This window comes from Lagenorhynchus albirostris, chromosome 18, assembly GCF_949774975.1.
Source record: "Lagenorhynchus albirostris chromosome 18, mLagAlb1.1, whole genome shotgun sequence".
NCBI classification, from domain to species: Eukaryota; Metazoa; Chordata; class Mammalia; order Artiodactyla; family Delphinidae; genus Lagenorhynchus; species Lagenorhynchus albirostris.
The window spans coordinates 1,651,612-1,679,339 of record NC_083112.1 but is presented as its reverse complement, the minus strand read 5'-3'; the positions used below and the strand labels follow the sequence as shown (position 1 = coordinate 1,679,339).

The following is a 27,728-nucleotide window of genomic DNA, read 5'->3' as shown; positions in this document are numbered from 1 at the left end:
TTAGTTTTTCTTTAATGCACATCCACAGGAGGCCCTGTCCATTCTGCCCTTTGGACCAGAGATGGGCCCCCGCGCTCATGACAACCAGCCAGGTGCTTCTACTTCGAAACAGCTTTGACCCACCAGTGGCACACTTCTATTTTTCACAGAGAATGTGCATCAGAGCAAAACAAAGTTGGACTATTAAATTTTAAAATTAGTTACATAAACTCCAACACATTGTTTAACTGTCACTTTCCATTTCCCACACAAATGGCTAGAAAGTGTTATAGGTGGTATGAGAATTTGTTATAAATTTTTTCTTAAATATTGCTTTAAGAATTTGGCTCTTTTCTCCTTAGTATATAGTAAGAAATAGTCTCCCTTGCCCAAGGGCAAGTTTCAAAATTATTGCTACTAAACAAATATGTATTCTTATGCTGTTCAGCATCAAATGTTATAAAAGCCTTGTAAAAGATAACCTATAGAGTAACCTCCCCTCTAAAAAAACTGAGTGCTTGTGAAGACCATTTTAAAAAACAAAACACAGTCAACAAATATATACTTTCCCCCTCATTGTCATGATCGATGGAGAGTTATGTTGCATTTTGCAAGTTTTACTTGAAGGGTGCTTTCACCAGGTATCAGGACAGGTCACACCGAGAGCAATTTTCTATAAAAGGTGTTACAATAACCCCTATGGTACTTGTGTAACTTCATATTTGAGAGCCAAGTGCACAAATAAAAAGTTTATAAGAATTACCCTGTTGTTCTGACTCTGATTCTTGTCCCCTAAAAACAAAGAAAAATCTGTGCCAAGTAAGCTTTTTTTTTTTCCTTTTTGAGAATTCTAAACCAGTACAATGTTTGATACGAGTCCTGTTGTTCTGGAGATCGACTAAAATAAAAGCACAGTTATCGTTTAGCTTTGGTATATTCTGCGATACATTTAGACAAGTAGAATATATACCAACCCTTATATTTTCCAACCGTGAAGTTACAATGAGGGAGGAAGTAACTTATGAGAGAGAAAATATTACAGACACAGAATAAAAGTTTGAGACCCAGTTTATCTTTAATCCTCTGGGATAAGCTATGGAACAAGCAGTCTGAAGAGTGGACACTCAGTGTCATGAACGGTATGCATCAGTTTACAATAACATGGGCACAAAAGCGATTGTCGCCTTTAGGACACTAGGGCCATCTGAGTGTCTCACATCCATGCACGCCACGTTCGCTTCATGAATATGCCACAGGTTTGTAGCGGACGTTGCCATTTAATGCCTACAGAGCCTAAAGCTTCCAAAGTGCCTATCTGGCCTGTACATATTTCATTAAAAATAAACTCTATAGAATAAATAAATATATAAAATAAATAAAATGTTGCCTTTGGAATTTCTATAAATAAATTTAACTTTTTTTCTTTTTTTTTCTTTTTTTTTTTTTAACTAAGAGGTCTTTGCTTTAAATTCACTGGGATGACACCCGTGACAATGAACCGAGAAAGTCTCGTCGGTCAGACCGCACCCTCCTGCCTGTGAAAATGCAGCGGGGCCCCCCTCGGGCCGCCAGCCAGATCCCGATGCGTCCAGGTGTGGCAGCTCTGCTGATGAGGATGAAGGACAAGAGATCGGACGGGAAAGCGCATCTATCCCCACATGCATCGGCTGGTCCTCTCTGCTCCCTCCTCTCTGCAGCCCCACTCACCCCCTCACCCTGCAGCCTCCTGCCCTCTGCTCACCACCCACCCGGCAGCAGTGGGCAGGGGGTCCCGAGAGAGGACGAGCCTGGAGAACAAAATCAGTATGTCCCCTCCACGCCTCCGTCAGACTATGCATGCGACAAAGTTTGGCAACAGTGGAGCTGATGTGATGACACAGCAAATCAATAAGAACCCACCGCGTGAAACCTTTATAGTGGTTACTTTTTTAAGGGCTCAAGTGAAGAAACGGTCTTTGTCAACTTTGGCTTAGGATACCCTTATAGAGTTCGGGTACTTTGTCGGGGTCCACTGGTCTGGGTAAAAAATGTGTGAATTTCTGGTGCCGTTTAGTCCTCGTTCCTTCTCTGGGGGTCCCGTCCTTATTTAACGCGACATAGAACCGCCTTCCAGTGTCCACGTGTTTATACAGATTCGAGGAGTACGTGTTATACCAGTTTTCTTCAAACTGTTCTCTGAATACACACTCTTGGGTTAGTTTTTCCTGTTGAAAAACAAAAGCAAATATTTTGCAAAAATTAGCTACTTTCCGTACTGAAAGCAATTGCTACATAACATAACTGGTGACAAAATACCAATTTTAACCCACTTTAAGTGCACTTTGCAAAAACTGCTTACCTCTATAAATGTAACTACCTCCTAATTTTTTTTCATAATGATTAAAGCACAAAAGAGTCTAATTTTTTCTAGTTAAACTTTTCCACATGCCAATTATCTGAATGAGTCAGTAGGCAAAGGCAGCTAACGCCATGAGCTGTTCCCATTTTCACCACAGCAATTAGGATGGTGACCATCCTGGGGGGAGGGCCTTTTCGAAGAAAGAGTCTCAGACGGCCGCTTCATCTTCAGCGTACTTTTCATAAAGTCCTCGCCACACAGACCAACATCACCAGCGACGTCAGAGATCTGCTGCCCTCTGAAGCAGTGGAGTTATTCATTACACTAGAAGAGTGGTTTTCAAACTTCAGTGTGCAGAAGAATCACTTTGGGATGCTTTTTTTAAGTGTAAATTTCCAATCCCCAACCTTTTAAAATTCTGATCCAGAAAGTCTGGAAATACGCATTTCCAACAGGCCTTGTGTAATTCCGATGCAGCCGGAGTCCACATTTTGAGATACGATGCTTTCTATCAGGTCTGGGTCTTCCTGAGTACAAAGAAGTAAAGACAAACATCCCAGCCCTCCTGTTTCCTTGAACTTAGAAGAACCACCACACACTCCCCCCAGTTTAAGAGCAGAAAGGTTCCACATCTCATAAATGTATTACCCTTCACCCTCCACCAGAGCTTTATGAGAGCCTGGGTTCCCTGGAACCCCATAACCTAGGGCCCCTGCAGCCACGTGTCTCGAGGGCAGTAAGGACCAGAAGCGATGCATACATCACATCCCAAACCGTGAACGCATTCCAGGCACAAACACGTGCTTCTAGCTGCGCCTGGAGAAGTGAGGCAGTGGGGTGGATCAGCTCCTTGTTCTTCTTCTCACCACGTTGAAACTTTAACATCAGCACCTTCCCAGATGGCAGTGTTAAAAAATAAACACTAAAACGGCTTCTGAAAACATTCCCCTTGCTCTTGCCCACCTGGCCCCTTATGTAAATAAGAAAACCTACAAATACATGTCCACGCAGTTACACACTTGAGGACACAACCTAGTGCACTGATTCACAGCCAGCCCGGCAGAAGGCATCATCTCCAGCTGCCGTGGTCGCGTCGGGAGAGCGAGGGTGGGGACAGGGGGCGTGTCAAGCTGAGGATGCTGGAAGCCCGTGGCCAGCGTGAGCTGGTTTCCTCACGTCACTCCTCCGTTCACGGAAGGCTTGAACCACCCAGAAACACAGGGGACCTGTACCTCCTGGGAGCTGCTCTTCTAGGTGAGGAGTCCCCAACCCCCGGCCACCGACCGATACCGGTACTGGTCCGCGGCCTGTCAGGAGCCAGGCTGCACAGCAGGAGGCGAGCGGTGGGCAACGAGCGAAGCTTCATCTGCCGCTGCCCATCGCGCCCCCCGCCCCCCCCCACCCCCCTCGCTCGCATCACCTCCCGAACCATCGCCCCGCCCAATCCGTGGAAAAACTGTCTTCCACGAAACTGGTCCCTGGTGCCAAAAAGGTTGGGGACCGCTGCTCTAGGTGATCAAAATGTACTGAGCAGGTTGGTAACAAAATCTTATCTCCTTGGACCAGTCTCTGCTAAGTGAGCTGGAACAAGGGAAAGCAACAAAAGCAACCAAAAGCATCGAGCAGGACAGGATGATGGGGAAACTCCGGGCACCTGATGCCGGGTTTATAGGGACAAGGTGCGTTGCAGGGGGCGAGTGGCACCTGCAGCTCCCCTCACCTGGGCGCTAGCAGAGAAGCCCCTCACCTCCCTCCACGAGCAAACCTAGAAGAAACCCCCTATGCTGGGGAGACCAGGCTGAACGTGATTTCTGTTTCATCTCCATTAAAGCGGACAAAATAAAAATAGTGTGTTAAAGACTTTAACAGCTATTTCAGACTTTACTTCCATCTGTACAATAAATATTCTCCCCACAGACAAGATTACTCCTGGCTTAAAATGTCTGGTTTGAGTTTGCAGTGATTAAGTAAATTTTCTAAACAAGCAATGTTCATTTATTTTCTACTTAATAAAGGTGGACCGAAGTAGGGAACTGTAGAGCCTTCAGTTCTACCAAGGAGATGAAAAAAGAATTCAAATTAAGCTTTCTTTTTCTCAACAGGAAATCACTTTACCTGACAGATACTTGGTTTAAAAAATAAGGCTCAGGCTTCCCTGGTGGTGCAGTGGTTGAGAGTCCGCCTGCCGATGCAGGGGACGCGGGTTCGTGCCCCGGTCCGGGAAGATCCCACATGCCGCGGAGCGGCAGGGCCCGTGAGCCATGGCCGCTGAGCCTGCGTGTCCGGAGCCTGTGCTCCGCAACGGGAGAAGCCACAACAGTGAAAGGCCCGCGTACCGCAAAAAAAAGAATAATAATAAGGCTGTCCCTCCTCCTACTGGATCCCAAGGCCTGCCCCAGCTTCCATCTGCTTTGTATACAAGTCGCACCTGCAGGGTCTGCACACCATGAGGGGCCTGGCTTTGGAGCAACAGCCCCTGCTCCGGCAGCCTCACCTGGAGCAGGTCAGTGTCACACCTGAGGCGAGGCCATCACAGGTGCATGGCCGGCGATCGGCACCCGGAGCCCAGGACACGCCCCCAGTCACCGTGGGGGCATGTCAGAACCATGAGTTCAGAACCTCTCAGAACTGGAGCCAACCTCAGCCAAAAGGTATTGCAACTTTCCCCGGAAAATGCCCGAGACAGGGGGGCCTGGAAGGGAGGTCACCTGCCCCAGACCCCACACCTTCCACTTCTCACTAATGGAGGGTTCCTCCAGACACCCCGTCCGTCCAGGGACTTCCGAGGCCCCTTCCAAAGGGCCGGGAGGGGGGTTCCACGGACCACGTTCCGCAACTCGGTGCAGCCCCTCTGATTCTGACAATCACACGTGCTGCCTTTCTTCTTTACCTCAAAATGCAATTTTTTAAAAACACTATTCATTTTGCAGGAGGAACGGGTGGAGGTGGAGAGAAAACAGAGCGTATGCACAGAATTCTGCAGTGGGAAGGACACTGCACGCTAAGACTGAAACACTAATGAGTCCAGTATTGAAGATGAGCCTCAATTCACATGTTTTGGGGGTATTGTCAGTTTGCGGGGGAAAAAAAAAAAACCTTTTTAAAAAAGTTGAACGAGGTAAGAAACTGAACTAACCTTTTCACTGCTCAGCAAACATGGCTCTGTTCCCCTTATGAGGCTGTTGTAACATCCTTTACACACACAATATAATGCTCTAGGCAATGCGGAAAATGAAGTGACTGTTCCACGTAGGACACTGTCATCTACAGACAGCAGCTTTTGTGATGGTTAAGAGTTCAGTCCTCTCCTTCACGGGAGGGTTGGATAACCTCAGTTAACTAGTTAAATGAGGCCGTGCAGACATTACCTTGCAAAACCCCTGATCCAGTTCAGTCCTGTAATTATTACACAAGGGGTATAACGCCACTCAGAAAAACCTGCAGACCTTAAAAAAAAAATTTAATTTAAATGATCATAAAAATTAAAGACCCTGATACCTTTCTATACCATGTATATGCTTTCAAATAATTGCTTCTTGCTATTTGTGATTTTTGTTTCAGACAAAGGTAGACAAAGCAACAAGATTTACAGAATTAATCTTTATGATTAGACTTTAGTACTTAGCGATAAAATATTTAGTTGAGGTGAATATATTTATGTTACATATTTGTACTCCAAAGTGATTTCTCTAAATTAAAAATAAGAAAGTGAATGCAAACTGCGACGGCAAAAAATATACATTAAGCTGTATTCTTATATATACACAGAGGAGAAAAAACAGTTTCTGCCTTCAAATAAACTATACACTTTAGAATTATAAAACTCAGATGTTTTAAAACTCACCACATGTTTCCAATGCAGACAGTTTATAGAGTATTCCACTATAAAGTGATCAATTCTTCTTTTATTGTATTTCCATGTTTTAATATTTTGGGGGGATTATTTAACTATAGCTGTTTATGGCATACCTATCTTTGAACTGCTGGATTATGTCACTCAGCTTGGGTGGAGAATGTGGATTTAATTCAAAAGTCTCCTAAAGCCCATGCTTTGGAACAAAATCTGGTGAATGTGAGCAGCTATGGAAACCCCTTTTCATTTTATATCATCAAATTCTGAGCAGTGGGAAAAACTGAAATTAAAACTTCAAAACTTTTACCAAAATCCTATTAAAACCAAAGTATGAGATAATAATGTGAAAATTATAGTATACCCCTGAGAATGTTTAGGAATGTTATACGACATCAACTCATATGGACACTAATCTTAACTATTTGACAATTGGAAAATGTGTAATCCACATGGGCGTTACCATGCCTGACTCCTATCTGTACCCATTTAAAAACTGAAATCAGAAGTTTTCAAAATTTGAGTTCAAGAGTCCTCCTTGAAAATGTATAGACTTATGCTGCCATACATATAAACATATGGTGTAGCTTTAACCACACCATCCAAATGGTTGTTTGTGTTCAACTCAACGGGTTGTTTGACCTCCCTGCATAAACTCACAACACATAAAGCCCAAGGTCAGAAACTGCCTTGATAGAGTTCCCGAACCTTTTGTAAGTTACTGATTTGATGTAATCGCTTGTTCTCTGCCTACCGTTTACCCCAGTCATGGTATTTAAACCTCCCTTAACTACAATTACTCGTAGAGATGTACCTTCCTCATTAATAATCTAGCAGTAAAGTCTTCATGGGAATTGTTGCAAGCATTGCGGTGATTAAATATAATGACGAAAGGATCATTAATAAGAAGCTAGGTATTTTAACGCTTCTCTCCTGGGAGAAGTCCCCAAACGGAAAGCCACAAACACACAGAACAGGCAGGAAGGCACTATTTCTCATTTTATTAGAAGCTCCCTTCGGATCCAGCCCCCTTAAGCCCTCAACACGCCTCACTCAAGGCCCATTTTTCAAAACCTCTTTAAAATCCCTACCATTCTCACGGGCCTGCTTTTATACCCATGATCCTGGCCATCAAAACTGCCACTGGAATTGTGGGAACGGTTGAATCAGTTGTGTCTGGTCAACGTACACAAACGAAGCAAGTGGGCGGGCAACGTCTGTCTCGTCTAATACACAAAAAGGTAAGAATTCCTACGTTCTCTCCACTCCTCCCCCACCAAACCAGACAAAACAAGACAGAATTCAGCTTCGCTCCAGAAGCTGCGTACTTAGGTGTACCTGTGGACTCAAAGGTAGGGCCCAGTCTGAATCTGATCCGGCCTTGGACATCTCCTATGGTGTGGGCTCACCAGCCACATGGTACCCACCACACAGCCAAGCACAGCGCTCGCCGCGTGTACCACAGAGCAGACCAGACAACTTAGATGCTGTCCTTAGCAGCCACCCTAGAAACGGACATTTGTTTAGCAAATCAAGTGAGCTCATAAACTTGCGATATATGTTCAGAGGTGGAGCCCCACAGGGGAAAGAAAATCCTGCCCAAGGCTGAACAGAATTCAAGCAGAGAAATTTAATACTCACTTTATGAAATATTTTTGCTTCTGCCAATGGGTAGACTGTGCACATTTGGTGCTTCTGCCGAGAGCCCTACAGGAAAAGTTTGTGAAGTTTCTCTTAGGGTCCTAGAGCACAGGTAACATTTCTTATCATAAATGATCATCTGATAAGAGAAGTAAGTCATTCAGTGACCACTTAAAATGCACATCAGAGATTTGCAAAAGCTGAAAACACTTCAAGCTAAATATTACTCTTTGTAAAAACCGAAAGTCGAAGGACAGACCATGGAGGGGAAGTGGACAGCTTCAAGGCTGGGAGGTGGAATGAAGGAAATAATTCCTGTTATTAAGGACACCAGGCAGAGACATTGGAACCCAACCACCGCGTCTGCAGGCGCACCGCAGGAGGGAGAATCGAAACAGAAACACGTACCAGAGATCTTCTACGGTAGACAAAGCAGGCTGAATTCAGGCCTTGAGTGCAGAAATAAAATTAGACCAACTGAAAGATTAACAAAGATGACGGCAAAGTAAGCGCAAAGGCAATTTCTGAAGAACTAAGAGATTCACGGAATTTCTATGGTAAAGGAATGTCAGCCTCCTACAGACACACACAGTGGGGTTGATTAGCCACCCTGGGCCTCAAGTTCCTTCTCTGTGAAGACAGGAGACTGGACTCAGGGATGTCCACGGTCTCTCTGAGTCTAAGGCCGAGTGACCCGGCCTTAGAGCATCCAGTGTGGAGGCCTAGCCACCCACAACGACTTGGGAAGGACGCGCTGACCAGGAAACGGAAAAGAAGCTGCTGGAAGATAGGGGAAGAAACACGCCCAAACGTTCAGCCTCCGTTACCTCTGCAGAGACGGACAGCTAAGTAATGCTTCCAGAAGCAGCCAAGCGGGGAGGCTGCTGTTTCGGGGAAGAAGACACAGCTTCGGCACAAGGGGCCCCTCCTTCCCTCCCTGGGAGACCGATAGGATGTCCCCTGGTGTTGGCCTCACAAAACACAGCTCACAAATGAACGTCTGCCTGACCAACAAACCCTACGTCATCAGCTGCCCGCAGAGGACTTACTGGGAAGAAAAACCAAATCCTGGAGGAAAACAAGAAGTTATCAAAGTCACAGAGTGCCCAGAGCTGGAGGCAAGGTTGGACGTGTGCACAAGACAGATAAAAGGAATGTTGGAGAGAAGCGACACCAGGGCTCCAGGATTTCTCAGACACCCAGTCACACCCCCTCCGAGGTGCACAGAGGAACCCCGAGTGGGCTCACGAGCACATGCGCGTCTCCGGCACCTCTCGACTCCCCGGGGCCCCCCCTACTGCCCGCCACCAGCTCCAGCTGGACTCGCGTCAGCCCAGATTTCTCTGCAACCAGACTCTTCCTCCCAGCCCCCGCCTAGCGCTAGAGAAATGGCCCCACGCTCGTGGAAAGTGACCGGTGCTGCTGTCCCTTCCTCACACGTGGGTGGCTGTCCCATTCTCTCGGGGCCCCTCTGCGAATGGCCCCCTTCCAGGACGAATCCCAGCTCACACCGTCGGCCAGTCGGCCTGCTTCCCCGAGGCCCCAGAGCCACACACCAACGCGGGCCGCTTCCACAACAGCACCTTCACCCCGAAACGCCGAGTCCGGGGGAGGCCAGGGCAGCGCTGCCACAGCGTAGTGACTGCACCGACATGCGGGCGTGAGAAGTCATGCTCGCCACCACCACGATGGGAGCTAAGGCCCTAATACGCAGTCCAACTTTTCCATTTCATTAAGTGGGTAAAATAGTAACGTGCTGCACTTGAGGAGAAGGTGTATAAAGTTAACCTCAGCAGATGAAGCTCTACGGTTAACATTTTCAAGTGTAATGCAAGGGGCGCCACAGTTCGATCTGAAGGGAAATGTTTATTTACTTTCACAGATTGTGTCCTCAATCTGAACTTCTGAATTCAGACTTGCAAGAAGCACAGTTTCCGTGCGCCTCCGTGCAGGCGTCTCCTTCTGGGACCACACTTATCCCTGAAGGAGGCGAAGCAGCAGCTGCACAGCCCCGGGGGCCAGGACAGCGCCGGCCGCATCCTGGGCCCCGTCTCCACTGTCCTCGTTACCCTGGTTCCTAGTCCCAGCCCAGCCGGCCTGAGGAGGTCGCCCAAGGCTGCACAGCCCACGAGCCACGGAGCGAGCGGCCCAGGCCCTGCGCTGCCCTTACTCGTCACTGCATCTCCATGTTCAAACCCTTCAGGATGCAAGTACAGGCTTGAACCTTCCATCGAAACACAGCAAACTGAAAATCTACTCAAAGGACAGGGAGAGAAAGAAAAGGAATACAAGCCACCCCAGAGGGTCCAGAGAAAATGACCTGCCACACAGCAATTCACAAGGAAAATGGAAGAGAGGGAGGGAGGGCAGAGAGGAGCCTCGGGCTGGGAGTGGACAGCAAGCGTGCACACGTGCAGGGCAGTGTGGCAGCCACACGGACAGAGCCACTCCCGGCCACAGCAGAGCCAGCCCAGCACGCACCGGGGAGGGTGCCCTTGGCATGACCTTGGCAAGTCCGAGCTCAGAACACTGCACTGAGCCGTGGGCGGTTCCCCACAAAGGAAAAGCAGACTGCAGCAGAGAGCTCTCTGAAAAGTCACAACAAAAGACTGAGGAAGGAGGGGATGCATTTATGTCAGGATTGAAAGCATTCATGGAGCCCTTTGTGGGGCTCCACTCCAAGCCAGAACCTCTCCGTCCTTGGGGAGCCTCGGCGGCGGGGTGCTGGGAAGGCAGACACTCTTCTCAGCCGCCTGCAAGGATGCTGCGGGACGCCCAGGTCGATGGACACGCAGCGGACAAGCCAGTCCTGGCAGGGGGCAGGAGGGGGGCGGCCCTGGGGCGAGCGGGTGGGGCTTTCTCTGGGAGGGGGTGTCTCCCGGGCCAGGACACGGGAGCAGCCAGGCTGCAGCACCCCCAGATGGCAATGATGATGACAGTGGAGGACCCTCCAAATGTCAGTGTCGTGGCCTCTGGCAGCAGCTGAGAGAAACAGAAGCAGAGCCAGGACCACTGGGGCTGGAGGGGGAGTAAAGATGGCAGAATCAGGCTCCTGCCGGCAGCCACGGCTCCAAAGCCTGCGGCCCTGAAGCTGCTTTCACGCCGGCCTTTCCCTCCCCGAGACCACCTGCCTACTTTTCTCCATCTCCTCTGTGAGTAATCCTGACGTCTCCTCCCAGGCCAGGGATGGAGCTCCCTCCCCCATGCTCCCCAAGGCCTTTCTGTATACAGTTCTGTCACAACACCAGTCGCACCAAATTATAAGCCTTGGTGTGCACGTCTGACTGCCCCCCGAAGCTGCAAGGTCACCCCAGGAGAAAACAGCACTTACCTGCGCGGGGTATTGCGTGTGCATCGGGGCCCCGAACCGCGGCTCCCGGGGAAACACAGGGTTAGGGTCCTGTGAGCCTTTGCTCGTGACATTTTTGTCAACAAATCAATACATAACCTTGTTTCACGCCTGCTTGTGTTTCAAGTTAATAGTGCTGGCTCATTAGCCGTGGACGCAGGCAGTGACTCAGGCCGAGGGAGGCTCCTCTGAGGTCCGCGTATCCTCCGTGAGGCTCGCCCAGCCTCCGGCACTTGGGACACCAAACAGCATCTCAGCACTCGGCCCCGGGGGCATTCTAACCAGCAAAACCACCACCAAAAGCACAAAAAACGTGATACCCGTGGCAGAAGGGGCGCTTGCCCAGTGGGAGCTGCCCCCTCGAGACGCGGCTTCTGCCCCTCTGTGCAGGCCGGCGAGCGACACGACTGCAGGGTCACGCGGCAACCGCAGCCAGCAGACAAACGTGCGCGCACGCAGCCTGCGGTCACGAGGGCCACCTGTACTCCTGGCTCCTACGGAAGGGCCGGCCCGTGTGAGCAGCGACACGGTCACGTCCCCCGGCTTTGCGAAAGCAAACGAGTGTGCGAGCGAGGGCAGCCGAGTGTGGCGGGGAGCGTGCGGGGAGGTGGGAAGCAGAAGCGGAAGCCCCGCGTCCCCAGCATCCAAGCAGCGGCCTGGCTCTGCGTGCCCGACAGACGACCCTCTGCAAAGAGGCGCGATGTGCACGGGGTGCAGGGAGGGGCGGGCCGGAGGCCCCGGACCCTAAAGAAAGACCCTCCCTGCGCACTGAGCACAGCCCCGGGTCCTGGAACCATCCCCCGCCCGCCTCTCCTGCCACACGGAGAGGGCCCCGCCCGTGAGCTTCGACCATTAAACCGGGTCCTTCCCGAAGCCCACGAAGACCTGTGCTGGGTGACTCCAGCCACCACTAACTTGCGAGGTTTTCCACGCACCTCAGACCGTCAGGGGAGGCAGCTCCCATGCTTCACAACGTAAACGTATGTAAACTCAAATAAGAAGGTATGATTTTAAAAGATGATTTTCCACTAATTAACGGCCAGGAGTATAGATGCTAAGGAAACAAATGAACCACTAAATAGAAACTAGTACTAGAAAGAGACAATTGTTTCAAAGTCCTATCTGTGAAGGGGAGACTACAATCCTGCTCTAATACGGGGTTATTTCTGGCAAAAAAAAAAATTATATATATATATATACATATATCTTTTATTCACAAAAACGGCTGGCCACTCATGCATATGTACCAGGCAAGATTTACTAATTCACCTATGTTCAAATAGTAAGTCCTTACGTACTCTGTGTTACCTTGACTCAGTCGCTAAGCCACTAAACTCTCATTCCCGTCACCTCTAGAACAAGGACACTATGAACGAAATCAGCTCACACAGCAGATGCTCTTCTGAGGCGCTGCCCTCCTGTCTTCAAAGTCACCACCTGATCCTCTGAACGCTGGCAACTACACTAGCAATTGAAGGCCTTGCTCTATCACCCGAAGTATCTATTTAAAACCGCCCACTTCCAGAGCACGCCCGCCATCAAGGAGATTACTGCACAAATGACCCTTTACAGGAATGACATTCCGTGGAGACTCGACCTACAGGACACGCCTCACCATCCACCATCAAAGTCATCTGAACTGACACAGCAAAACGACAAACTGCTAAGTCCAGTGTGGACAGGCCATCGGGTACGGTGTCCTGTTCCGTAACACACACGTTCACTCTGCTTGTTCCAAAGCCCCTCACAAGGGCACCGCAGCACCTAATGCAAACAACAGGGACCCTCCCTGCCAGGGCCTCCCAGCCCCGGGCGTTTTCACAACTGGCACCTACGGATCCCAGGAGGATAAAGGACCAAATCTGGGGGCAACAAGCTTCCTGGAAGAGCGTTTTCTCTGACCCTTCATTTCATGAAAAAGTAAAGGGGTCATTTTAAGGCCACTCTAGACCTTCCAGATGACCGCGCATAACCACATACTGCCGCCCAAGAATGTGCGTGTGTCTAAAGTTACCTTCAGCGCTAAGCAGTACAACTCTCACCATCAGGGCTACCGGGAAGAGAAACGACATCCTTGGAACGTCGGTGAAGGTCAGGTGACACCTGGCTTCCCAGTAATTCGCACCGGAAGACACGGCGGGGAGGACCTCCTCCCCCAGAAGCCCTGGGGGACAGGTGTGCCAAGCTCAAAGCCCGGACACTGAGGCAGCATCTCAGCCATCACATCAGACCCACCCTACTGCTTCAGAGTCTATTGGTCTTATAGTCCAGTGTGAATTTTAATATAAATATGTTTTGAATTGCAGTTGCCAAAGAGGCATAAGGGGTTCGTGTTTGTACATATTCAAATAAGATAATAAAAATAATCTAAGGCAAGTGGGGTTCTGAGGATCTGAGATACTTCACCGTTTTCCTCTTACAGAGGTAGACATACTCCTTCATCCTGGGCCCCCTGCCGCTGCGCCCACTGTGGAAACACCGCACACGTGGAAACACCGCACACGTGGAAACACCGCACACGTGGAAACACTGCACACGTGGAAACACCGCACAAGGGACGGCTCTGGCTCACACACGTTCACCCAGTCCACAACTGCCCCAATGCTTTGGGCTTTTTTAAGTTCCTGTGCACTGGAAACACAGTCCAAATCCATCACACCTTGGTTACTGATTACACGGACTCACAGAAACCGAATCGGGCCCAGCTGTGTCTCTGGAAACGGAACAACAAACAGCAGCACCTCTGTCAGCGCGGTGGCCAGGCCCCCTAGAGCTGGTCTGAGTCCTCGCTCTGGCCCACCGGCCCCCGAGCTCCAGCCTCGGAGCAAGTCACCCCACCCCCTACCCTTCAGCCGTGACAGTTAAGCAGGGTCCCGCCTGTGGAAGTCCAGGACGGTCAGGTGGGCAGCGACATCCTGGGCAGCGCTGTCCACGAGGGCATGACCGGCTGGATAGCGGGGGTGACAAACCCTACATGCCAGCTGCTCATGTGGAGCCTTCAGGAAACATACAGACTGTAAAGACAGAGTCTGTCTCCTACGAGCTTAATCCAGCGGGAAAGACCAACGGGGAATGACAACTCTGGACAGAATACAGTAAGTGCTAACAGGGATACAAACCAGAAATCCATGTCATCCTTTTCACCATGTTTACAGATCCCATGCTTGCTTTCCTGTATCATTAGAATTTTAGTGACTGTGCTACCTTTTTTTAATGAAAAGGTCAATATCTCTCATGAAATGCAGGCTCCTTGAAACAGATTAACTTTTTTTCAAGGCATTCTTTTTTAAAGAGATATTTATTACAGTCAATTATTCTTGACACACTGAAGTATCTTGATGATACTCGGATAATTAAGACCCTAAAAGTAACTGAGCCTTACTTCTAGTCTCTTTGATAAGAACGAAAGTGACAAATGTACACTAATACTCTAATCCTCTGCCCAAGTGTGCACCCAAATGAGTGTGTATGTGAGAGATCTAATACCCTCCCTAAATTTCACCCAGGCAGGATATTCTAATCTTTACATTTGAAACATTATGTGCCCTTCCTTGTCTGCCCTCCCTTTTCTGAGACTCCTATTCATCCCTCAAGACCCAATTAAGTGCTCCCATCCAATTTCCCCAAGGAGTTATTTAAACACTCTTCTGGACTCCCAAGATACTTGTGATTCCTCTAATACAGTGCATATCACATTGCACTGAATTATTTGTATCTCTCCTACCAGATTTTGAGATATTTGTTGCACTGTCATGCACTTAGTACAATGCTGGGCACATCGTAGGTATAAATGTTTGTGAACAAATGAGCAAATGAATGGAGGCATGGATGAATGAACACATGAATACAATAATCAAACTCCATCCCAGAAGTAGAACAACTCAGGTTTTCCTTGAATCATATAATGATACACACCAGCAATAGAGTTTTTCCTATTTCCACAATCTAACAGGATGTCACAATCCCACATGTTTTTCTGAAGAAGTATTACCCCATTCACCTCTGGCCTTTTAGATCTAATCCTAATGTAAACTTGGAAACAAAAGATCTACATAGATGAAAAGAGACAAATAATCTCCAAAATACATTTTAGATTAACTTTTGCTACATTTACACATTCACTTACTTTATAAAAGTGATGGCTGTTTCCCCAAATCTATTTACCTTCTTTCCCAATGAGATCAGTCTTTTCAAGTTTTCCCCAATGTTTAGAAACACACCTTTTCCACTTTACGGAGCTTCACACAGCTTCATACAAGCAAACTCCTCGGGCTAGTTTCCAGCGTATTTAATAACAGTGTCGTTGCCTGTTTCTCTCTTTCCTTCTCTCCATCTCATCAGGATGAAAAGGGGACATGTGGGTGTCCCCCCCATTCTCACTGCCACGCCAGGATGACAAGCACAAACGCAGTGGAAAGTGATTCCTGGCCCCCGAGGAGATGGTCTCCCCCACGCCTCCGCACACCTGCATGAGGTACGGGCCACGGGCAAACCAGGCCGGCTGCTGGGAACAGATGGTCCTGCTGCATAACATCATGCCGTAGAGCACCCTGTGGGCCAGGCAGGCAAGACTCGGGAGCGAAGCCTGCAGAGTCCTGAGATCCAGAGCAGGAGCATTCGGGCCACGTAAGTCCAGCCCTTGGTTTCGCGGATGCGAGGAACAGGCAGGGCACCCACTGATGTCCTGATGCCCGTCCCCATTCTCCCCCAGACACCACCTTCTCCAGACTCGGCCACGCCCCCTGGGGCTGGACATTCGGACGACGCATTACAGCCCAGCTCAGCACGAGGGTGGCCGGGAGGGACTCCTCCCTCCAGCAGGGCCCTAGGGACACAATGACCTCAAGGGCTGCACCTCCAGGGCCAGTGAAGCCACGAATGAACCCCGACTTCGATCGCCTTCAACCCAACATGTGCGGGGCTCGGGCTGTGGCGGGGCGGGGGGGCGATATTCAAAAGAAAGCTGCAGCCCAGGCCCTCGACACGCTGGGGACGCGGCCACACCGGAAGTGTACATTCCTCGCGTGAGGACGGAAACACAAACAAAGCATCCCCGGGGCCCAGAGGCCAACACAAGAAACGCTGACCAGAAACTAGGGTCCGAGTTAGGGGCGTAGGGAAGGTTTTGCAGAAAAGGCAGCATCTTCACGGAATCTGAAAGAAAGAAGGCTGCCTCCGCGGGCACAGGGGGGAGGGGACGGCAGAGCGGGGGGGGGGGGGGGGGGGACCTGACGGCGCCGCCCAGCAGCCCGCCAGTGTCCGCAGAAGCGCAACGAGGCGGACGCGGCCTACACAGGGACAGGGACACAGGCGACACAGCAAAGCGGACCAGCAGCGTGGTTCGGGGAGAGGACACAGCAAGACGGGGGGCTCGGCCTGCAGAGGCTTGAGGGATCCGAGCGGGAAGTGGCCCGTGTCTGGGTCTGAAGGGACCCTCCCATTGGGGTGGGGAAGGGGACGAGCGTGGAGGCGGGAGAGGCTGGAGCAGTGGAGCCGCCTGAGACGCTTTCCCACGGCGCGGAAGCAGCCCGGTCACGCCGGCCTCCCAGCAGGGCCCTCGGGTGAGAAGGGACGGATAGGGAGAGGGCCCTGTCCCAGCTCTGCTGGGTGCAGGCGGGGCTTGAAAGGCCTAAATCAGGCAGCAGGGCCTCCAGTCCGGCTTCCCTGCCTCCCAGGAGACGGCCTCCCGGCCTGGCTGCCACCCCGCTGTCAGCGGGTCTCGTCCCAGCGGGGCTCAGATGGGGCCACAGGGAGGAGGGCGGCATTAGGGAGGGGGCCGGCGGCCCCCGGAAGCGCCCCTGCGCCAGGCCAAGGCCTCACGGATGCAAGGCCATCGGCTGTCCGCGTGGCCCGAGGGCTGAGGACAAGCAGCATGGCCTCTGTCTGCTCACTCATCGCTGCCTTCCAAACACTTTGCCTTAAGGCGTGTTTTATAAAATAACGTAACATATACGAACTATGCGTTCCATATGCAATTTTCAAATAATTTAAGATGCAGTGTTGAAATCCACACTCAAAACATCTGGAGACCACGGTGATAAACTACAGTCCCTTCCACCCCCCCACCCACAGAAGGTCAGACTGCGACCCAACACAGAAAGCCTTCTACTGAGCCCACCTATGACTGACTGAATTAAATCCACATTATGGACCTAAAAGTGAAGGAAAAAGTGAGGGGTGACAAAAGGAGAACATCACTGCATGTTTTAAAAATCTAAAAGCTTCCTTACATCTTGAATCTTTGCACTTAAAAGCGTTGACGAAGATAATTTAGGAAGTAAATAACTTCATCTAGACCAAGAACTGTGTTTAAAAAACTAAACTCAATCCTATGCTTAAAAACCTATTTTAAAATAAGCCACTCTCTCGAGGAAGCACTTTTTTAAAAAGACAAATGTCTAACAAAAGCAATCAATCTTACATTCAAATTTTACCAAAGCAGAAAAACCATCCTTGTGTCATGAAAAATGGTGGGTGTTATATTCAAACTATACCATTTATTGTCTCCTGGAGTTTCTGAGTAAAAGTTGGATACTACTCCCAACCCTTGTGTGTGTGTGTGTGTGTGTGTGTGTGTGTGTGTGTGTGTGTGTATTTACTAGTATATGGATTAAAAAAAAGGATATCTAGAAAAAATTTCTCCTGATTCTACATAAAAATGCCCTTCACTTCTGCCAACAGAGGACTCCAGAACTTCTCCCATTCTGAGCGTCTTTTAATTTTCCACTTTTTGTAGATTCTAGCCAAAGTTCTCATATTGCAGATAACATGGATTAAATCCCCATTTGACCACCAATAATGGCAACAAGAAACCGAAGGCTGACTTCACTACAAATCTTTTGTTGAAAACTCAAGTTATATACAGTAACTGATAACCTAGTATTCACACTCATACCTTTAGCAGAAATGTGTCCAGTTCCTACTGTGCAGTAAAGAGATACAAAGTCTGCCCCTCCTCTCAAAGCAGAAGCGGGGGACTCTCGTTCATTTCTGCCCTCCCAACCCTGGCACCTAGAGCCGTGCCTGGCGGGCTACAGTGAGCGCTCTTCTTTGCCTCACCCAAGGAGCTTACGACCCAGTGGAGATAGGAAGTAAGACCGGGGAAGGAAGAAACTCCTAACACTTGCAAATAATTATTATATTTTTATATTCTTATTCACATACAAGAATATCTGACAATAATTTCCATCTCCCTTCTCTCTCTACATAATGAAAATTTTATGCAGCTCAGAGAAAGCGTTTATACTCACTGCATGGTCTATTTCTAGTTTTAATTACAATGCTTGGCAAAGCTTGGGAGATCATTTCAATTCGTTTCAAAAATAACTCCCATTCAATACAAGAAGATGGGATTTTTCACAGTTGTGAATTTTTTATTTCCTTGACAATGAAAATGGCTTGGTATATAAATAAAGCATTTGCTTAGAAACTTTGGTCTCGTGAAGATCCAGGGCTGATATCTATTAATAAAAATGAAGTGGTTTTCTTCAAAAAGTGAAAACCTACACTCCCCTTCCCACCACTGTTTCATTTCTATTTATAAGCTAGAGAAAGAGCAGTTTCCGGCAAACGTGAGTCAGGAAGGCTGGCAAGGTCTCTATGGTACTTACTGATCCATACAGCTCCCCTTTCTCATTCATGCCGAGGTAGAGTCCGCTGTCCACGCCTCGAATGCTGACCAGGCCCACCGCTATACTGATAAACTCCAGGATGCCTGCGAGACCAACAGCAGAGGGAGACAGGTCAGAGCACAGAGCATCTCCCCTGGAAGCGTCCACATCCCTGGGAGCATCTAAGAGGAAGGCCGCACCTTCACTCGAGAAGTGTCTTCTCTTAAAACCACTGCCCCAAAGAATTGATTTTTCAACTAAATTTTATCTTACAGTAATGAGACAAAAAAACTTATCAACACAACACGTAACAAAATATTTTTTAAGTAAAAAAGCTAGCATTTACATACATATGGTGAGAAGTGACATGTCAGTAAACCAATGCACGTGTTCTAATTAACTTAAAAGAGTATGATGTATGAGAAAACTTACTTCCACTTTAAAAATGTGAAATTAAGTATCTGTGTATGGCCATGGATTGGAAAAACAAAATTCTATTCAGAGAAGGGTCTATGCCCCTCATAATAAGAATAGGAGATGACAACCAAAGACTTGTCTGGTTTACACCGAAAGTTATCCAGCTCTCTATTGTATAACTGTATTGAGCTCCATCTGGAAAACTAAAAAGCCCACACATATCCCAAATATTTCTGCTTAAACAAAGTATTGATTTTCACTGTGCTTACCTAAGCCCCAAAGAGACAGTTAAGCAATTAAGATAACACAATATTCTGGGGGAAAAAAATGCTGATTCCAAAAATGCTCTTGATTTAAAATAGGCGTGGAATACTATATCCCAAAATCAAATCAACATAACGATCTTCTTTTATTTCCTTCTTTCACCTTGCTTACCTCACTAAGAATAACAATACCTAAGCTGGGCATAAACCCAGAATTTTGTGGTCATACAACAGCAGTTCCAGGTTCTATAACCATATTGTTGTTTTAACATGATTACCCAATGGTATATTGGGACGATGCTAATATCACTCATGCTCGACCATTTTTTCCATTTTGTCTTAAAGTGCTACACGTTGTGTAAACCTTGTATGAACACATACCAAATACTGAGTTGTTTAAAATATCTCCAAATATTAAAAAACTTACTTACATTTAAGAATTTAGAAAGAAACTAAGGGTAACCCTGGGCTAGAGTCAGTCTCACGTGACTCATAGAAAAGCACTTACATGTAGTTTTAAACAATTAATTTTGCAACTCTCGCAAAATAGACTGTGTTGCAATCACAAGAAGATGTGCACTACATAAATCTAATAAAGCAAAGGTTCCAAGGTGACGGACAAAGGGAAAGAGATTTCTTATAAAGAGGTATTCCTAATTCTGTTATCAGCACAAAATGCAACAAATATTTTGAGCTTACAGTTTACAGAATGTCTATCTGGACCTGCAAAACTATGTATTTTAACAGAATGTGAAATAGTGTGTGAATAAATATAAAGAGAAGTTACAAATTGAGTTCTGGATCTGATAACCTGTGACTCTCTAATGAAAAATACATGTGAAATAAGTTCATTACCAGCCATCCCTACCTCACAAACCTAATGGAAAGACAAATAAGGCAGTAGTTCCATGAGAGTCATTTCTTGTGAGATGCACATCCTTATTGATGAATCATTTTATTTCATTATACTACGTCTAACTCTTATGATTAAAAATAACATGTTGTAGCATTTTATTACCATAGGAGTCACACACATGTGAATCTCTTAGCTACCTGAAAACACACAATATAAGTCATTGTTATCCTGAAATAGTATAAGGAATTCATTAATGTCCAACTTTCATTGTAAAATAAAAGCATTTGGCCCCTTTGCATCTGACCGATTTAATACACCATGTCAATAAAACTGAAAGTCATAAAACTAAAATAAACAATACTTGCACCTTCTAAGAGGGTATCTGATGATCTTTCTCTTTTCCCTAAGCAGGAGGCAGCTCTGAGACTATTAACTGACATTGCCCATCAGACCTAAGAAAAAATAAGTGCATGTGATCTCGCAAAACCATGTAACTGGCTGGTCAGCAGAACATCAGAAGTAATAATATCAACAGTGACAATCCTAACAACTGGACTCCTCGAGCATCTAGTCTGTGCCCAGTGAGAGGCCTGATGTCATTCAGCCCTCAGAACAGCCCTAGGCATTACCATACGCTAATCTCCAGATGACACGTGGGGAGAGTAGGTTCAAGGATAACTTGCCCCCAAGTGATCAGACTCCAAAGCCTAGGTCCTTACTGACTAGGTACACCTTCCCATCACTTTTACCTTTTCTCACGGATCCGTGATTTCTGTACCACTTTTATATAGTTAGTCCCTCACTAGTGACTGGAAGATGTTACCCAGGTGAGACTCTGCAGGCCCAGTGCACAGGACTAGAAGCAGAGGAAGTGAGGGACACGTGAGCTCCTGGGACCGTGCTCTCATCACACAGGACTTGGGAAGGTGGGCACCTGTGTGTGCACACTCTTCGCACGTTGTTCTTTGTGCACATGGGTTTTTTTCTTTTTAAAGGACTTAAGGTCCGAAATGATTATTATACATTTTGGAAATGAAGGTAGTAAGACATCTATCTTGTTATCTCTTCCTGGCATCAGCAAGATATGCACTCACTCATTCAGTCAGCAAACTAAGGAGTGACTGTATTGTAAGCCGAGCACCATGCCCTTTGCTGAGGGTATGGAGATGAACAAGGTCTAGCCTACACCCTCAAAGAGCTTCCTGTCTAGTGGGAGGAAGGACAAATAACCAGATAAATGTAATAACAATGTGGGAAATGCGGTGAGAGGCAGGTGTTCAGGGTGCGCTCTGGGCGGCTCACTCAGGCTGGACCAGGAGAGCCAGAGGGGCTTCCTAAAAGGAATCGGGCCGAGACAAGCCTCCCAGGCGTGCTCCACATGAGAAGGGGCTACATCTAGGGACCCCAGGTGGAAAAGGTTTCATCATCTCAAACCAGCACCCCTATCTCTGCAGCTCCTTGAGAAGCAGAGACCTCGAAAGAGCAGCCCAGCTTTTTATGGGGTCACCTCACGATCCGAGGGCAAGCAGAACTCAGAACGCCTGAGTCACAGCCGTTCCCTCACGTGCACAGGGGGCCAAAGCTGCGAGGCCAGAAAGCCCTGACCACCTGAACCAGCTCCCGCCCCCCGCAGACTGCAATCCTTATCATCCCTGCTACCATCGTGTCCACCATGAACTCTAGAACCTCAACCAGGTCAGCTAACCTCTCCCTGGGCCTGAGCCACTGCCGAGCAAGTGATCCCAACCGCACTGGTCTGAGCGGGGCCGCTCCCCCAGTGGCTGTTCACGTGGGCGTGAGGCTCGGGAAAAGCCCAGAAGAAGGCTTCTGGGTAGAAACGGTGACAGGCTTCACCATCCACAGGAGAGGAACGGAGTGAAGGAAAGAGCTAGGAAGAGAAGAAGGAGGAAAGGGAGGGAGGGAATGGTGGGACTGTGCCTGAGATTGAAGTGTGGCCCTCACATGTGTCCCAGGGTGGCCCAGCTCTCTTAGGCAGGTCAGAAGGGCCACAGCAATGGGCAGTGATGGAGTGGCCTGGGAAGCATGAGGTCAGTGACGAGTGGCACCTGGCGATTCCCTTTCACGGCAGGCAACAGTTCCAGTGAGGATGCACTCACTGGGCCCAGGAAGCCTGACGGGGTCTGGTGGGGTCCACGGTCATCTGTGATCCGCAAGAGGCCAGGTCAGTTCCTGGGACCACTGCAGGAAAATGACCTCAGCAGAGCATCATCCTCGCCCCGGACTCACTAGGTAGCAGTGCTCAGCCCCCAAGCTCTGTTCACGTGGACCATGACCCCAAAGCTGGCCCAGCTCCCAAGAGCCCCTCTGCATGGGCCTCACCTCCACGCTGGCCATGGGAAGTGGGAGGGCCAGCCCAAGCAGCTCCACTCTGGCCCGTGTTAAACAACCCTCCAGCCTAAAAGCCCCCAACACTTAACAGAGCTGCATTCTTCAGAGGACAAGAATGTGTGCAGGCTGTGGAGAGAGGCCTGACACAGGCTTTCGAAAATAGATTAACCGGCCCGCCCCCCCCCACACACACACACAGAGCTCCCTGCTGGCCGGGAGAATCCCGCACCAGGGTTGCCAAATCAATCAGCTCAGAGCCCCAATCCCAGCAAGCCCGAGTCTGCAGCAACTTGAGCAAATCCCAGAGTTCATGTGGGAAATGACTAGCTGAATGGGAGCCATAACCCCACCGATTTTTCGAGAATCTGAACCTATCCTGAAACAGCTCCTTAAATAGGCAGCCTTTCCCTTACTGAGATATTGAAGAGCCAGATACCCAGAACGGCATTGTTTCAAGTGCGAAACCCTGGAAGTAAGATTTTTTTGAACCTCTTTCTTTTTAAAGTGTACTGTTACCATGTTTCTCCGCCCTGGTACAACTTCACCTGACCCCTGGACCCGGCAGCCCCAGCCGGGAGCCCTGGTCCTGATGCAGGCGGCCTGGCGGAGCTGCACTAGGGCCGGAAGACGCCCGGCAGGGACGCAGGCATCTCCGCACCAGGCCGGGGTCACCCCGCTCAGGCTCCTCGTGCCAAGTCAAATAACGGATCAGGCCCGACGCTCACTTTTTTATTATTCCACATTACCATTTCCTCAATTGATTTTCTGCTCACTTTTTCCGTCTAGCAAGTGCTCTAAAGAGGAAAAAAAAAAAAAGGAAACGAACCGTCTGGCTCCCCTGGCCTATCACCCAGAGATACGAGTCCCGGTTCCCTTTCTCCAGGCTGGGCCTCAGCTCCACGCCAGCACCCCCGAAAGGAAAACAAAGAGCTCCCTCTAGGTCCCACCTAAGTTGTCACCGCGCGGCTCCTGCTGGGACAGCAGTAAGGTTCCCCCCCCCCACGACCAGCACCGCCGCCGCAGTGCCACCGCCACGCTTGCCAGCAGCTGCGGTCACCTGCAGCTGCGGGGGGTAGCACGTCATTTTCCCCGCACGCTTCCTCCTGCCTTTCCGTTTCAGGTAGAAAAGGCACCTTCTGTTTTAATCAGGGTGCAAACCCCCCTCGCCCCTACCCACAGCTACTCTTTCCTATGGACTCGGAAGAGAAACCGGGATTGCATTCGAAGTCCCCAGAGCGCAGCGGGCGAGGAGGGGGGCGCACGCGGGGGAGGGGGAGGGCCCAAGGTGAGGCGGGGGGGCGGGGGCGGGAGCGCCAGGTGCGACGGCCGCAGCCCCGACCCGGGTCCTAGCGCCCGCCCGCCCCCTCCGGCGCCCCGGGCGGGGCCGGGAGGCAGGGTGGGAGGCTCGGCGGCGCGGCGCTGCAGAGGTTGCTAATATTGGGACCTGCCGCAGCGGGAGACCGCGGCACTGCTGTCACCCCGGGGGCGCTCCCCCCTGCCACCGGATGGAAGCTGAAATAAGCCTCCCGCCTCGCCCTCCTTCCCCGCCCCCACTGCGCACACCACCCACTCAGCCGCATCCAAACCCGGGTGAGGGCGCGGCGAGCGCCGGGCGCGCCCCTCCCCCGCAGCCAGCTCCCGGCCGACCCCCGAGCTCGGGCCGGGCCCCCACCCCACCCCACCCCACCCCCGGCCGGGCTTCCGCTGCCCGGCCTCCCACCCAGCACTGCGCCTACCAGCCCGCCGGCAGTGCCGGGCGGACAAGGAGTGGACGTGTCATCTCCGGGGTCGGAGGTGGGGTGCCGAGGCCGGGTTTTTGTTTTACGGTCTCTGTTCAGCCACCGTGCCAGCGTCCTTGCCGGCTGACCCCAGAGCGCGCCTCTCGGCTCCCCGCTTTCCGGTCCCCGGTCCCCTTCATCCACCCTGGTCCCTCTCTGTCCCCGTGGCGGAGTCACCGGATTCCTAATGACTCGGCTGCGTGTAGCGAACGTCCTACACGAAAGGTGACTGCGTTTAAAAAAAAAAAACACCCACGGTGGGGGCGGGGTGGAGGAGCCCCAACCGGAGCTTCCCCCCCCCACTCTACGCGGGTCCCGGGCGCTCCCGGCCCGGGCTCGACTGCACACCAGGCCGCCGGCCGCACTCGGGCGCCCACCGCGGGCTCCCCGGGCCGGGGCCCAGCCACGCAGGGCGCGGAGAGGGGCGCCGGGCCCCGCTCGGCAGCGGTAACAATGGCACGCGGCCCCCGCCGCCTGCGCCGCCCTTTGTCCCCCTCCCTTCCCCGCGGCTCCCGCCCTGCCGGCCGGCCCGACCCACCTCCGGCGCCGCGAGCCCACCGCTCCCGAGACCCGGCTGTGAGCGTCGAAGGAGGGAGAAGGGTCCGAGACGGGACGGGGCTCAGGGGCCTCGGCCCCGCCACCGAGTCCCCCGCCGCGCGCGCCTCCGGCAGCTCCCACCCCGCGCGCGGCCGCGCTGCCCGGGCGGCGGCTGGATCCGCTGGACCCGCACTCACACGCGGCGAGCGCGAAGGGACGCGGCTCAGGCAAAAGGAGCCCGACCCCTAAGCGCGGCCGCAGCGCGCCAGCCGGCCGGGCGCCCGGGACACAGCGGTCCCCGCAGCCGAGGGCGCGCGGGGCGGGGGCAAGCCGCCGAACCCGAGCGCGTCTAGGACCGCGCGGAGTTGGCCGGCGGCCGCCGAGTGGCACCTGCCGGCCGGCGCGCCAGGGACCCGTCTGGGCTCGGCGCCCCCGCCCACGGCCGCCCCAGGTCCTGCAGCAGCCCCGGGAGCGGCCGCAGAGAGCACTTTAGGAAAGTTTCGTCCCCGCTCCGCAGCGGCCAGAGCTGCCTCCGCTTCTCTGGGCTACGTTTCCGTAATTGAAAGCTGCAAAGCAGAGAAGGGAGGCAGCCCGCCGTTCATGCCGGTAGGTTCAGTGCGGGGTGAGCCGAGGCAGAAAATCCCGGGGCTCGTGCATCCGGGACCAGCCCCGTCTCAGGCCCGAACCGTCCTCACCTCCTGCATCGTCTGCGGCCCACGAACCTATACAGATAGTTTAGATCGTGTTCAACATCTGGCGTTAAAGCTTGAGGAAAAGAAGTCACCACAGGACTTTGTTTTTACGACCTAGTTTAAGTGTTGTCAGGTGGGTTTACTCAATAAGTTAACTCCTTCCAACAGTCTGGTTGCCCAAACGCCCCCCTCCTTTTTTTTTTCTTTTTTTTTTTTTTTTTTTTGGTAAGTAAGGAGAAAACCCGAGTCGCCCCTCCACCATCAGTTCCCCCCACCCCGGGACTGTGCTCGCCGAGTCGCTGCTGTCGGGCTCAGGGTGGCCCAGCAGACACGTGTGTGCACTCATTAAAGGGGGCAGTCACCAGCCCTCGGGTCTGCAGCTATCCATGCTGAGTCACAAATACCCTCCTCGGGAAATGAAATCCTCGGAATGCCCTTTAAAATTAGCTCGCAGCTTTTGCACGGGCGCACACACTTACACCAGAGCCACACAGGGCTGCACGCCATGGAAATTACAAAGCACAGGGAATAACTCGTGGCTGGATGGACAAACGCCCCTGGTGAGCGCCCTGCCCCTTCCCGAGTCATTTTCCCCCAGTGCCTCTGCAGCCCAGAGTCTAAAATACGACTTTAGTCCTCTTCCCAACAGAACAATTAGCAACCTTCGGCTAAAGGGTTCCAGACCCTCACGGTGGGAGTAAGCAATACGCTTAATTTAAAATTCAAGCAGGATACTTATTGGAGGAAAAAAGGGAAGGGGCAAAAACTTCATTTGACACAAGATGATAACTGCCTTCAGGAAAATGCATTTTAAGTTCTCAGTAGTTAATCATTAAAGCTTTAAACTCGTGGAATCAGTCCATTCAAAAGAAACTTCCTAAACCCGATCTTCCCGTGTATCTGATGCAAAAGAACTAGGGGCTTGTGTTATATTTATAAATCACGCCCTCCTTTACAAAGAAAAAAAAGGCCTTTCAGTGTAGACCCGCATCAGTGCCAGCGGCAGATCTGCAATTCCGGAGGCTTCCCTCCCCCCACCCCCCGTGAGCTAGCAAGACGGAGACAGACGGAGACAGAGAGAGGGAGAGACCCCTTCCCGCATCCCCCGCCCAGCCACCTTCTCGGTAGTTACAATCCGAACATGCCAGCACGGACAGTAAAGGGTTAATGGTGTACCTACCAAATCGGCTGTGGTCTTTCCTGGTTCCCTGGATAGTACCATTGGGGAAGATTTCTAAGTGAAATCCAGTCCTGCAGTAGAGCTGCCTCCGCCTGAGAATCCCCTTTAAATGATCCAAGTCCGTGACTGCAGGTCCCCTGGGAAGCCCCCCTGCTTCGGACTGACCCAGGTGGTCACTTAACAAAACCGGGCTGTCCGCCGGCAACACGGGCACATTCCCAAACGGTGCCGCATCCTGCACACCGAAATAGTTCCCAACTTCACCTAGGGGAGCCATCAGAAGACTCGGCTTTCGGAGCACAGCGATAAACAATAATGATGGTGCCAACCCAGGAGCTATTAGGCGAGGTATATCCAACTCCCCTCCCTTACTGCAGTTGCAGAGAGAGAAAAAAGGTCCTTTTCTTCAATCCATTAAATGGATAAATAAAAGTCATCTGCTGCTTCACTGGCACAGGTTCAAGGTCAAACCACGGATAGTCTAAGAAGCCACCACTTTATACTCACACACTGACATATTGATAAACGTATCTATGTATCTCTACAGATAGATTCCCCGGCTCTCAGCAGGCAGGAAGGTCTTCATCCCATCCGACCGTAATAAGGAAAAAAAATCCGTAGTTTCTCCATTTGGTTTGAGATCAGAATGACCATAGCAACTTAAATGCCTAGGCGTTATTATAGGGGGTTTTAAGATGCACGGGCTACGTCAGAATTTACGGATCCAGGAAGGCATGCGCCGTTTTCACTCTAACCGACTCTGCAGATATCAGCAGGAATCCTTCAAGGGGAAAAAAAAAATCTCACGTTGGTGGCGGCGACAAATCTGCCCCCGTCCTCCCTCCAAAAATGAGAATAATGGTAATAAAACAAAAAGAAGGAAAAACTT

The 27,728-nt window shown here is 50.4% G+C and overlaps 1 protein-coding gene across 1 annotated transcript; it reads right to left on the bottom strand.

The window, feature by feature from the left end:
• Nucleotides 1–1,031: 1,031 nt before the first annotated feature.
• On the bottom strand, nt 1,032–27,728 carry FGF9 (fibroblast growth factor 9). Its single transcript, XM_060129308.1, has 3 exons — nt 26,840–27,728; nt 18,768–18,871; nt 1,032–2,183 (listed from the first exon to the last, which is right to left on the bottom strand). Exons 1-3 carry the CDS (start codon nt 27,114–27,116, stop codon nt 1,938–1,940), a joined length of 627 nt encoding a protein of 208 aa, XP_059985291.1. The 5' UTR covers nt 27,117–27,728; the 3' UTR covers nt 1,032–1,937.